The 14,591-nt window shown below is 42.2% G+C and overlaps 1 protein-coding gene and 1 pseudogene across 1 annotated transcript in view; one reads left to right on the forward strand and one right to left on the reverse strand.

Moving 5' to 3' along the window:
• LARS1 (leucyl-tRNA synthetase 1) overlaps nucleotides 1-14,591 on the forward strand; it is a 1,303,086-nt gene that overhangs the window by 995,584 nt on the left and 292,911 nt on the right. The window contains exon 24 of the mRNA XM_044064023.1: nucleotides 5,066-5,156. Coding sequence (XP_043919958.1) covers nucleotides 5,066-5,156 — 91 coding nt within the window. The remainder of the gene's footprint in view (nucleotides 1-5,065; nucleotides 5,157-14,591) is intronic.
• On the reverse strand, nucleotides 13,119-13,895 carry LOC122795719 (annotated as a pseudogene).

Here is a 14,591-nt window from a genome sequence, read left to right on the forward strand (position 1 = left end):
CCGCTCAAAACAGTAGGGGGCTTCTACCTCCAAAGTTGGAGAAGACAAATCACAACCATTCAGGAAACAGTCCCAATAACTTCCCCCTGCCTGCACCAAGCACGTATCTCCTGGCAGCACCCTTAGAGGGGAAATTAGCACTTTTTTCTCAAAATTGGCACATTATAACCCAGGACAAGTGGTTCTTAAATATCGTGTGACAAGGCTACAAGTTCCATTTCCATACCCTGCCAAAGGCAAACGGCTGGCCAGATCTGCCAAAAAATCAATGGGCAGAGGCACAAAAACAAGTCTCATCCCTCATGGACATGGGGGCCATTCAACTAGTACCAGAGCAAGAGCAGGGACAAGGATTTTACTCAAGACTGTTCTTGGTACCCAGAAAGGACAAGACCTGGAGGCGAATACTGGACATATCTATTTTGAACACATTCCTGGATATACCAAAATTCAAGATGTTGACTTTGCAGCAGCTTCTGCCCATGCTGGACAAGAACGCTTGGCTGGTGACTTTAGACCTAAAAGAGGCATACCTGCATGTCCCAATCAGACAAATATGCAGAAGATACCTCAGATTCAAGGCTGGCTCAATGCATTATCAATTCTCTGCACTACCCTTTGGCTTATCTACTGCACCCAGGGTCTTTACAAAGTGCCTGGCACCAGTAATTGCATTCTGCAGACAAAGAGGAATACAAATATATCCTTACTTGGACGACTGTTTAATTCAAGCAGAGAACAAGGACATTCTTCTACAGCATCTGGCATTTGTGAAAAGACTTCTAACATGCCTAGGGTACACAGTCAACGAAAATAAATCAAAACTAGTGCCCTCTCAAGAGATAATATTCCTGGGTGCAAGCTTAAATACAACTGCCCAGATGGTTTATCTCATGCCAGACAAATAAAGGCAACTGACTACCTATTTCAAAATGTTGGCAACAAAGGCCCAGTTATCTGCAAGAAAAATTCTGCAGGCTTTGGGCTTCATGGCATCCTGCATCCTACTAATTCCATATGCAAGACTGCATATGAGGAAACGTCAGTGGTACCTAAAAAGTGTTTGGACTTAACATTGCCACAGCCTGGAAACTATGATTACTCTCATTCCCTGCCTGCAGCAGGAGCTTTGATGGTGGGCAAAGGCTTGTCACCAAAACAAGGTACAACCATTCACATTACCCACAGCCAAGCAAACACTAACAACGGATGCATCAGATTATGCCAGGGGGCCCACATGGCAGGAAGATGCATTCAGGGCACATGGACCCCAAACCAAATGCATCTACATATCAATCAAAAAGAGATGCTAGCAGTTCAAAATGCCCTGACAGCCTTCAAGGACCTACGTCATTCAGGACAATACTGATAAAGACAGACAACACCACGGTCATGTGGTACATAAGCAGGGGGGCACACATTCTTATCCCCTTTGCAGACTAGCCATGACTTTGTGGGACACAGCACTGACTTACCAAGTACATCTGCAGGCACAATTCCTGCCAGGAAGGAAAAATACTTTGGCAGACGAACTAAGCAGAAACTCATGGATCCCCACGAGTGGCACCTGGATCCACAAGTCTTCAGCATGATAACAAGGAAATGGGGATGCCCGGCATAGATCTATTTGCCTCCCCTCACAACTACCAACTAAAAAGATTCTGCACAAGGACTTATCACAGACAAGCATGGAAAGTGAACGCCCTATCTTTCAACTGGAAAAACCTATCAGTATATGCATTTCCCCCTCTGCCTCTCCTCCCCAAGGTACTCCTAAAGGTCAGACAGGAGAAGCCAAAGATGATACTGATTGCCCCAGAGTGGCCCCGCTAGTACTGGTATCCAATACTAAAGAGCTTGTCTCAATGCCCAGCGTGGACCTTACCTCAGATACCTCATCTACTGTCTCAGCAAAACAATCAGAGCCTGCTCAGCCAACTCAGGACTTTAAACCTGGCAGCATGACGGATAATGTAGTCATACAAAACACACCGCTCAGTAAAGCTGTGTTGGATGTCATTTTGGAAGCCAGAAGGCCTAGTACTAGGAAATCTTATGCTGGAAAATGGAAGAGATTCTGTGTTTGGAACCAGGCACAAGGAACAGATACAGCTGTGCAAAATATTCCTCAGATTTTGCAATACTTAACTGAGATGCTGGACAAAGGTCTATCTTTTTCATCTATTAAAATTCATGCCTCTGCCATCTCGGCTCATTACAATACAGAGCCACCAATATTTTCTCATCCCTTGCTAAAACAGCACCTCAGAGGAGCCAAAAATTTAAGGCCTGCAAGATCATCACCAATGCCTGCATGGGACCTCAACTATGTCTTGGAAAAACTCACCCTGCCTCCTTTTGAGCCGGCTGCTACTGCTGATATAAAGTTTTTATCTTGGAAAACAGCTCTGCTCCTAGCAATAACTTCTGCTAGATGAGTTTCAGAGCTTCAGGCACTCATGGCTGTGGAACCTTTTATCATTTTTTTTATCCAGACAGGGTCTCTCTGAGGACAAACCCAACATTTATGCCTAAGGTGGTGTCCAGTGTGGTTCTTAACCAAACTATTCATCTGTTAACTTTTTATCCAAATCCACAGAACAAGGGGGGAGAGAATTCTGCATTCTTTGGATGTACACATACAGCTTTGATTCTACTTGGACAGAACCATAGTTTTCAGAAAGACAGAACAATTACTAGTGGCATATGCTGCAGGATCACAAGGAAAGGCTATCTCAAAGCAGACTATTTCAAATTGGATAGGCCACTGCATTTGTTTCTGCTACTTACATCATGGCAAGCCAGAGCCTAAGGGCATTAGGCCACATTCAACCAGAGCCTCAGCCACTTCAGCAGCCTTTCTCAGGTGAGTACCAACCAAGGACATTTTAGAGGCTGCTACTTGGAGTTCAGTGCACACCTTTACAAAGCACTATCATCTGCCACTCTACTCTAAATCCAGGGCAGGCTTTGCCACTGCAGTTCTGCAGGGCCTCATAGTCGCTCCTAATGCTGTTTAGCTCCAGCCTCCCATCCATAGCTTTGGGACTCTACCCAAATGTAATGACTGCAACAGTGAAACACGAAGAACATAGTACAGTTGTGTACACTTACCATAAATGTAGATGTTCAAATGTATTCACTGTTGCAGTCCAGGTTACCCACCTGCCATCCCCGTCTTCTTCTCATGGAACCTATCTTTCCTTCTCCAATTTATGCAACCTATGTGGTGTATTTGCTTGTAGATGAAGGTAAAGTTTATATTGGTACATGTATTTATATGTATATAAATTTTGGCTACCTTTTAAGGGGGCACCTGACATCTGGGACAAGAAAAATGAAAGAAAATGGCGTCTGCCACATCTTTTATACCCCTGACGACCTGACGTCAGGGAAGGGGCGACAGCAGCCGATGCAGGACCCAGGACTTTGGAATTCAGGCCGACTGAGGGCAACCTGCCAGCAGGATTACCCAAATGTAATGACTGCAACAGTGAATACACTTGAACATCTACATTTATGGTAAGTGTACACAACTGTACTTTCTCTTCCCCCAGGGCTTAATGAATGTGTTTCTATAGCACCAGTTTTGAATATGAAGGCTGAAAAGTTATAATTTTCTCCCCGGGCCTCCGCTGAAAATGGACATGCATCCAGTCGGACTATCCCGGTCAACAAATGTAAAATAAAAATAAATAAAATAAATTTATTTTATCTATTTTTTAAGTAAAGTAAGTTTTATTCACTGGGTAATAAAAACACATATGCATGCAACATTGTAGGTTTATTTAACAATCTGTATTTTTAAAAATTTTAAACAATGAATCAGAGTTTTCAATTATCCAGTGGAAATGCTGGAAGTGTAGTATAAAACAACTGGTGGTTGGTTTCATGATTATTCTGATGAAGTCTCCATAGAGCGATGAAAATGCTCAATCTTTTTAAATTTCTTGGATTTTTACCATTTTGGATCCTCAGTGCCATTTTTTTCTGCATAGTTCTTGGTTTCTACTAATTACACTGCACCATTTTTGCAGTTTTGATTTTAGACTTCTCCTTAAGCAAGGATATTAATATGTGGATGTGTTTTCCAGGTAGAACTAACAGAAAAGACCTCTTCAGACTTTGGATGTGAGGAGGTGTGTGTGACCTTCTGTGACTACTGCTTTACTTTGGGTGAATCGCTTTTTTCTTTGTCCCAAGGTACCTTTGGCAGGTTAGAAACCAAGCAAACCATCTTTGTTGTTGCCACGTCGCATAATTTTTTTTCTGTTAAAAGTAACGCAATACTTTCGCAATCTGTTCATGCCCTGTTCTGTGAAGGGGTGGCAGCTTTGTATATATAGCTGGACTGTCACTTTTCAGTGAGTTTGCAAATTGTCCATCTCCCTCTCAGATGTATGATGCCCATAACTGAGTCTTACAACTTTTGTAAAATAAGTTAGATTTTAGACACAATTTAGTGAATTTGAAAATTGCTTTTAATACCATTAACACATTTTTAAAAGCGGAGCTCTTCCTCCTGTACCTCAAATATAGGAACAGTGCACCCCACCTCTGCTGTTATATATTCTAAACCCATGTTCCTTATACCTTAGAGTAGGATTTTGCAAGATTCTGCAAATCACAAGCTTCACATATATATTCCCGGTATTCACTTTTATAGTCTCAGTTCTAGAGATTGCAGTTACAATTCATGGTATTTCATCAAGAACATATACATCATTTGATTGAGGTCTAACAGATAAAATACCTCTAGTCATTATATCTGTGGGAGAAGAAAATGTACTTAGCTGTGATACTTAGTTTTAGGATCACAAGTTGCATTGTCCACCTCAGGCTGTGCTTAGCTCAAAAGAAGTGAGAGTATAATCTGTCTGAAAGTCTGTCTGTTGTCTGCCCACTGGTAGTTGGGATGGTTCAGAATATGCTACCCTTATTAAATGAAAAGCTGTTGTAAATCCATCACTGATTTGCCAATTACTAAAGTCGTTTTGTGAAGTGATTGAAAACACAATACCTACTACATTTGAGGATAGTAATGTAGTTTGTGTTCCTTTTCAAGTGAACTCAGTTGTGGAATAATCAAGACAGACCAGCATTATGAAAAGATGATGTTCAAGGAAGCTCTGAAGTCTGGATTTTTTGAATTCCAGGTAGGTGTTTTCATTTTGCTGATGGTACTGACTTCTTCATGAAGCAAACTTTTTTTTTTTGTTTCACTTATTTGCTAAAGACAGTATTGTAATTAGAAAACAAAATTTTATTGACTTCAGTAAGAGCTATGTATTTTTCTTATATTTTCTACACTGATGATCTTATCAACAAATCCTTTCTAGTATCTTTGTCAAGTTGTCAGTGCAGAATTTTCAGGTGTTTGGTTAAGCTTTACAGAATTATCATACAAGCCATGATTTTTCTCTTGTAGGTGCTGAATTGCCAAGCTTTTCCCACTTTTGTAGTAAGGTGTTTATAATTATCTGTCACATTTTTGTTTATAGAGGGTTCACAGTTGCCAAGTAAAATGTCTGGTTAACAGGAACAGAAGAATTTCAGAATGATCTATTTGGAATCTGGATGGTGTAAAGATTGCATAAAAATTGCATTACATTGGCTAAAAGTCTCTTGCTGCTGTAAATCAAATGTAGTCTGTTTATGTTGCTTTGCTTATTCCGTTTATACAGGGAATATATCTTACAAAATGCCTGGTTAATTGAATCAGCTGCTATAATCATAATTGCCAGGATGGATGTTAACCCGCAATTGCAAATGTTACCATTCTGGTTGAAATTGAGTAACAGCTGAAGAATCTGCTGTTGATGGTGAAAGTGCAAATGTTGTTGTGTTATTCAGTATCGAATCAATAAAATTATGTTGTCTATCTGCATCAGTTCTTTACAAAACAGATGGGGTAGAAGTGGAGGAAGTGACATACTTCATTTTCCTGGAGTCAGAGGTCTCATCATATGTTGATTGCAGCCATGAAATTAGAAGCTGTTTGAATCGGGGGGGGGGGGGGGGGGGTTGGCAAAGGCCTGCACAGTCGCAGCTATGGTTTTCCCAGTAGTAATGTATAGCTGTGAGAGTTTGTCTGTAAGTAATGCTGTACACTAAAAAATCGGTGCTCTTTAAACCATGGTGTTTGTGAAAACATTTATGAATTCTTTGGATTGCAGGAAGATCAAATCAGTCAGTATATTAAAAGGAATAAATCCAGGCTGTTCATCACAAATTCTGATAGCAGAGGTATAACTGAGATACTTTGGCTAAATAACGAGGACAGGAATTCGCCAGAGAAGTCCTTTATTCTTGGAATGATTGAAGGGAAAAGGAGGAGGCAGCAGTGACTAAGAGGAATAGATGGTATTACTGAAGTAATGTGGGTTTGCAACAACTTACTGAAACAGTTGTTGACAGGGCAGGTGTGGTGTGCTAAAGCCCCTGAAGACACAAAGCATCAGACTGGACTAATTGGCTAAGGAGCAGTAAATATTTCTACCTCCACATCATCAGTTTCTCCTACACATTTTCGTCCTCTCCCATGCCTTCTTGAATGCCTGTGTGGATTCCATTTTTACCACATATTGTATAGATCTACAACCCTCTGTGTGATAAACATTTTTGGAGAATCCAGTATTGTTTCCCATAGTCTGCCTGTCTTGTGTGAGAAGAGCTCTAGCTCTTCTAGCTGCTAGATGTATTCCTTCTCTTCCATCCCAAGGATAATTCTGGTAACTTTCCAAGGTGTTCCTTCCAGCTCTTGATGTCTCTTTCCTTGCATGGCTTCTCAAACTTCACACATTACTTTGTGGTGTGCTCTGACCAAGGCTCTGTAAAGTGGGAGCATTACATCTGCTTCTGGAATTTATCACACTAGGGATACACTACAGCATTCTGCTTGCTGCTGCCGCTGTCCTCTGTATGTTCCTGGTAATTTAAGCCAGGTGTAATTAAAACTTTCAGATCCTTTTTTGTTCTTTTACTATCAGTTCCACTACTGTCCCAGCAAATGTTTTACACCAGAATTGTTTTAACCCAAGTACAGTAATTATTAGTTTGCACTGAACCTCAGTTGCTACCCTTCTGCCCACTTGTTCAACCTTTCCAAGTTATTTGGTAGACTCTTCTCTGATCAACCACTGCTGCACCTGTTTTGTGTCATCTGTAAAGAGTTTGACCCTATTCTTAATTCCCTCAGATGTATTTGAAATGCACTAAAGTGGACTAAACCTAGAACAAACTCTTGTATTGCTTTTTAGTCACAGTTCTAGTGCCTGACTCTGCCTGTCTCACCATAACCCACTGTTATCATGCCAGTCAGTCATGCAGATGCAGATAACCAGGTGTCTTGACTGATGTCTGTGTTGCAGTATTCCTGACATATGGGTTATTGCCGCTGATGCCCTGCCAGGGTACCAAAGCTTTACCTTCCCTAGGTCATATGTCTGATGCATGACCTCATCTTGCATGTGTTTGGGTATATAGATATACATAGAAGTGTGGAACCTCAGACTATCTCGCCACCAGCCTAAACGTGGGTTGTGCATCTGTTGGACTGTTTGCTATGGTCATTAGTACCTTTGCTTCGATTATTCACCCCAGTAAGTGATCCACTGTGGAGAACTTTCCTTTTTATCTTAGGATATTTTGTTGAAAGTTTTAGATGTTAGCTAGGAGGGGTAAGTACAAGTGCGGAAGGTAGATTGCCATACAAGGACTTGCATCCCAAGTGTCTTTTTTTGCCTAGGCCCAGAACGCTATCACAGATCTTGCTTAGTTTGCCAATTGTTTATTCCCAAGATCCTTAGTTTGAAGCTTTTCACTCTCAACACCTTTCTAGAAACCCAGCGTTTTAAATACTTGTTTCCACATCCTCTGACATCCTTCTGCTCCTAAAAAAAAGAGACCTCAGACATATTCACAGTCCCAACATCTTTGACTCCAGCATATCCATTGAGGTTGCAGAACCTGCTGTACATCAAGCTATTTCTCTTTTGCCCACTGCTGAGACCCCGTCAGATGCCGGTATCTCTCCTGAGGCCTAGCAGAGTGCTGATATGTCCAAGGAATTGCATTGTGTAATTTCTGTAAGAATTCAGGATGGTCCCTCAAATTGTAATTAGGGAAGAGATCACAGGCTGTCTGATAGAAGTTAGACAGGATTCTGAACCTCCGCATGTCATCCATGTAGATGTCACTCCTTAAATGAAAAAAACATAAAACTAGGAATTTAGCCTCTCCCTCAGCAGCTAGGGAAAAGGAGTGGCCAGACTTCTCACATGGATTGTTCAAAGGTATTAGGTCTTTGAGCCCTCCTTTCTTTGGGTTTCCACAACCATAGCCTACTCCTCAAAAATCTACCCCAGTTTCCTCCTCTTCTGATGGACTGCAATACTGCAACTCTGACCCTTGTCTGGACTGTTCCTCTCAGCTACATTCTCCAGGGCAAAATCTGCTCAGACAAAAATGACTCCCTCTCACCAGATTCCCTTGTTGGGGAAGCTTCTTTTGGGGAGACTGTACAGAACATGATGAAACACTTTGAATGGCAATCCACACAGATCTCTAATGTTCAGAAAAGTATTACACACTCTTGCCCCTGCCCCTTTATCTATTCCCTCCTGTCCTTGAGGCTTTTCAGGACACCTTCCAGTCCACCTCTTCTGCACCTGATTCTCAACCACCAGCTCCTAAGAAACCAGACAGATTTTGCAAGGTGCTTGATGAACTAAAATATTTCTACAAGAATCCAGTGGCAGACCCCTGTGCAATATCTCTGTATTCAGATAAACTGTTTAAGCTTCTGCCTAGTGCCAGTGCCATGTCCTACCAACTGACTTAGATAGCAGGGCTACAGACTGAGGGGGAAAGAAGGTTTGCATCTTTGCTGCCCTTGCCATTAGAGCAATTAACTACTAGACTTAAATGACAAAGTACTTGATCTGTGTCCTGCATTTCTTAAAAAAAAGTTCTACTGGACCCTCCTACAGCAAAGTCTAAGCATGACACGCAGAGTTTACTATGGCAGGCCACTCAAATAGCTAAACACAGCATTAAGTGCACTTACAATGCTGTGGATGCTTCTTGTAGGGCTGCTGCCACTGGATTTGTCATTCACAGATATGCATGGTTATGCAGGCAACCTATACCTGAGGATTTCAAATCTAAAATTCTAGAGAGTCTGTTGGACAAATGCTTAATGTTTGGTCATCAGGTGGCTAGCCTGTTCAAAACTCTCCAAAGCCATGTTAAGGCCATGAAAGATTGCAACTAGATGCTGTGCTTCTCATTTCTTAGATATCATAGGGAACTACCCAGTTAAGTCAACCCCCTTCATTAGAAGGGATCCTGGCACAGCTCAGAAACAAATTAAAACCTCTAAGCAAAGGTGCTCTGAATAAAAACATATGGAGCCCCCTTGGAGGCCTCACTTTGGAAGCAAATATCTATGACTGTCACTTCAGTACCCTTCCCCTAGTCCTCACTCCCATTACTCCTCTTTCCCAAAGACTGATACTGTCCCTGGCCAGGTGGGAAGCGATTACCACAGACAAGTTGTTCCCTCCCATCATCAAAGATAGTTATTCCATGTTTTGAGAAAATAATCCTCCCAGAAAGGCTTACCGCAACCTCTGCAAAATCAAATTCCCCATCTGGTCCCCATTATTCTGGACCTCATGAATCAGGGCACCATCGAGCAAGTCCAAAAGACTTCATGAAAAGAGTCTTACTCCGGGATTTTTCTAGTTTCAAGGAAAGAAGGGCAGTTGAGGCCTATCCTAGAATTGTCCCTTCTAAACAATTATTGAAGGTACCATCTTTCAGAATGATCTCTTTTCTCACACTTCTGACTTTCATCTTCCTGCAGACTTTGTGCCACTAGATCTGAAGGAAGCCTATTTACACATACCCATTTATCCTTGATGATTACTTAGATTTTCCTCTGGATTCTCTCATTTCAGTTTACTGCCTTGCCTTTTGGGCTTTCCACAGCTCCAAGAGTGTTCACTAAGTGTCTAGCTCCAATAGTAGCTTTCTGTTACACTCAGGGAATCCAAATGTCTCCTAATTGGGTGACCTTTTGATCCAGAAATTCTCCTTCAGTGTCTGTATTTCATCCTTTGTCTTCTGACAGGTGTGGGTTTTTGTATAAACTATAAAAAAAAAAATCCCATGAGGTCACTACATAGCACAATTTTTTCTAGGCTACAGATTGGACACAAAGAATGCAGGCCTTATTTCCCCAGGAGAAGATTTGGTCTGTCCAGTTATTTTCAAAATATCTCCCCACAACCCATTGCTCAGCCAGGGAGATGCTAAGGGTTTTGGGATTCATGGCAGCCACAATGCCTCTGCTCCCCCTGTCCAGACATATGAGGAAAATCTATTAGTACCTGAAATATGCGTGATTCTAGCACTGTTACCCCTTGGACAACCTGAGTCCCCTTCTCCCTCGTCTCAGAAAGAAACTTCTGTGGCATAAGGGACAGGTCATCCAAAACCCAGGACTGCCATTCACACCATTTCCTGTTCTTTAACAGGTTCATACAGACTCCTCAGATGAGATGTAGGGGGCATAAACAGGGTTTCACCAAGTACAGTGGAAATGGCAACCTCAGTTCCTGAAGTACCATATCAGTCTGAAGAAAATGAGGGCTCTTCTGCAAGCTGTTCAGATTTGTGCCCACCTTTGAAAACCTGGACCATTTTAGTGTACACAGACAACACCACAGTTAGGTGGTACCTTAACAGGGAGGCACCAGGTCTTACAAACTGTACAAGTTAGCTCAAGAGGCATGGGAACTTGGCAACCCAAATGAACATCAGGATCACAGCCACACATCTCTTCTCAGAACAGTGTGGTAGCAGACTGCTTAAGTTGCTCCCTGGAGGACCCCCCACGAATGGACTTTTAACAGAGAGGTTTTCCATCACCAACCAACCATCAGCTCCCAGGTTCTGTACCAGTGACCCTTTTCCCTCAGCTAGGACAGACTCTCTTTCCTTCCAGTGGACAGGGAAGTTGCTGTATGCTTTTCCTCCTCTGCCTTTTCTTCCAAAAATTCTTCTCAAGCACCTGAACTCCACCATTGACTTTCCCTGGTATTTCATGAGACAAAGGTAAATTATAGGAGAATTCCTATTCAGCTGGACTTGGCAACTTAGCAAAATGGACTACTGCTCCACCCACACCATCCATTTATCAACCTGACCATTTGGATGATAGGATTTTAATTCCTCAAAGACACTTCTATGAAGAGATGGCTCAAGTCCTACAGGAGCCCAGGAGACCCACTACTAAAAATCTTACACTGCCAAATTAAATCTGTTTTCCTATTTGTGCATCAAACATAGTCAGGATCTACTCTTATCTCAAGTCCCTAGTGTATTACTGTATCTCTGTGAACTACTTTGATCAGATTTGGCCTGCTCTTCTGTAAAAGCTCATCTGCCAGCTGTGTCAGTCCATGTCTCCCTCTTAGCCGTCCATGTATGGGTAAGGCGGAGGTCAAGCTCTTCTTCAGGGGAGTCTTGCACCTTAACCCACCAAGGACACCCACCTGTTCTTCTTGGGATCGTAATTTTGTGCTAGAAAAGCTTGCACTTTCTCCCTTTGAACCAGAATCCTCCAGTTCTCTAAAATCTGTACTTGCAAAACCATCCTCCTTTTGGCTTTCACCTGGGTTTCTGAGTTACAGGCTCTTATGGCCATTCCCCTTTTCTTATTTTTTACAAGAACAGGATGACTCTCAGGGCTAATCCATCTGTCATGCCATAGGTAGTGAATGAGCTATCCCTCAATCAGACTGTTCACCTCCCACTTTCTTTCCCAAGCCACAAAACAGGTGGAAAGAATCTCAAATTCTTTAGACACTCCCTGGCAACTCAGATTTTATCTGGACAAAGGTAAATCCTGTAGAAAGATTGACCGTCCGTTTGTATTATTTATAAGTCCTAAGCTGGGCCAGTCAGTATTCAAAGTATTCGTGTTTGGGTTTTTAAGACTGTCTTTCTGCTACTCCCAGTATGGTAAAACTTTGCCTTCCTGCCCTAAAGCACATTCCACTAGAGCAGTGGCTTACTCAGGAGCATTTTACAAAGAATAGATTCCAGGTCTATATTGGAGGCTGCCATTTTGTCCTCTGTACACACCTTTACCAGACTTTACAAAATTGTTACTTTCTCCAGGTCCAGGGCATCTTTTGCTTGGTCATCTCTGTCCAGGCTGCTTGGATAACTCTTCTCCAATATTCAGCCCCTCTTCTTTCCTCCTTCAGCTTTGAGAATCACCTGTATGTCAGGAATATTGCAACAGTGATTTCAGTCAGGACATAGTACAGCTGTGTAAGAACTTGCCATGACAGTAGATGTCCTACTAATCACTGTTGTAGTATTCCATCCCACCCTCCACCCCCTCTGTCCCATCTTATTTCAGCCTTTATTTCCCCTCTGTAGCATGGGAATGAGGAAGATTTCTTTCCTTTTTGAACAACACCCCTCCTAACTGACCATTCTCCTCTGTCAGTAGTCATCAGGCTGGCAGCTTGGAGATAGTCTGAGGATCCATGCTTGATAGTTTGTCTGTATACCCCAGCGCATACGAGCTGAGGTCATGAGTTGGACATATGACCTAGGGGAATGTAAAGCTTTGGTACCCTGCCCGGATATCAGTGGTGATAGCCCACATTTCAGGAGTAGTGCAAACGTTTCAGTAAGATATCTACTGCTATGGTAAGTTCTTGTACAACTGTACTTTCCTCATCTTGGTCCATGCCCAGATAGACTTGCATCTACTGGCATTTTCCTACCTCTCCTGTGAATTTCAAATCTAAGTGAGTTGTAAAACTGGACCAAGTTGGACTAATGGCTCTTTCTGAATGTGAACCCGTTTGCTATGCCAGAGACTGTTGTCCTATAGAAAGGCCAGTATCCTTCCCCACAGTGTGCTCTGTGTGATGTTCCCTTTATCTTGTGCAAGCCTGTAGTTAAATGGATTTTTTCTCTCTTCCTGTTGTACAAGGTACCAGTCGTTTGGCACTTTTACAGTAGCTACCGATCTGCTAAAAATATCCATCAGAGGATCTTCTGGCACACTGGCTATATGTCTGAGGACTTCCTTATTCTCTTAGTCTTGTCCTTATAACCTCATGTGGATATGCAATACAGGAAGCACAGCCCTTTGAAACTGCAGAAGCGAATATCAGTGCTATAAAGTCAGTAGTACCTTTTTCGTGCACAGGACCAGAAGATGAAGACAACCTCAGACCAGCTAGGTGCGTCTTCAGAGTCTCATAAATAACAAAGCAGATCATAGATTCAGAAATTCCAGCATACGAGGCTGTGAGACCTCTATAAAATCCTCAGATGCCTTCTGTCTTGTATACATGTTTAGCACACTGGATTGCATTAATTCGTTTTGTACCTCTTGCACTTTTTTTCAGCTGCATTCGTGTTTTTACTATCCAGATAGGGTTCATCAGAGAGTTGGTGATAAAGGCTGCAAACCCTGCAGAACACACATGAACAGGATTACTGTTTGCTACAAATGTGTCGTTGAATATCTCCTTTGCTTTGGAATAAAATACAAAGTAAATAGCCCTTGATGGAGCAACTCCAACCAGGTTTGGACCCAGTCCTCTAAACAGTGATCTTGGCCTTCCTTTTCCAAGATGGACTTTAAAACCTGGAGGAGTCCTGGAGGCACTGCTGTTGGTCTGACCACACTTCCACCACTGATTGTGCCAAGTTGCACTTGAGGCATGTAGAAGGCATGAAATGACACCTGAAGACTGCAGCCTTGTCTTAATCACTTCAAGTGGGCAGGTAACGATGGCACCAACTGTGCCTCCACACCCTCCGGCAAAAAGGTTTAACAATGTGTCCCTCTGCTCCATCTTTCTTCAGGCTCCCATGATAATGTAACAAGAAGCAAACTTTACAGCCAAAGTTCACTGTAACAGCCGGCACATCACTTTGGTAAATAACCTAAATTTTTGCGTGTTTTGTCCTTTATATATATATATATATATATATATAAATATGTATGTATATATCCTGGGTCACTTCACTGTTCAGCCTTTCTGCCCTGTCTCCCTCCCAGCATAGGACCCTTCCCTTGCTTTTCTTTCTGATGTTTAAAACAAAAGTATTCACATAATGTCAGATTTTCTTCTTTCCATAACTGATCTGCAGAGTGAGTTTGCATTCCTCTCTAAGTTTTCTGGTGAGTTTTGCTGATGACAAAACCATCCCCGAATATCCAGCGGAGCTGCATGGATGTCATGCTGTCCTTGATTGTCAAACAGAATGTTTGCATCTCTGTGTAGTTTCAGAATCTTATATATGGGGCCTTCTGCAGTGGAAGGTTTTGCAAAACATTTAATCTTGTATAGCCACTACTTGTTGCCCAGTTAACCAGTAATATGCAAAACAAGCAGGAAATGGACAAAACAGTAAGACATTTTTGCCAGGGCTAGTGGCCCCTGTGCCCCTTATCTGTATGTATAAAATCAGTGAGGTTTGATTGCTCGACAGTGGCACAGGAAAATAATTTTCTTGGGTGACAAAAGCCAGGGTACTTTTTTGGCTGG

Source organism: Protopterus annectens, chromosome 2.part2 (assembly GCF_019279795.1).
Source record: "Protopterus annectens isolate FY-2018-M chromosome 2.part2, PAN1.0, whole genome shotgun sequence".
Taxonomy (NCBI): Eukaryota; Metazoa; Chordata; order Ceratodontiformes; family Protopteridae; genus Protopterus; species Protopterus annectens.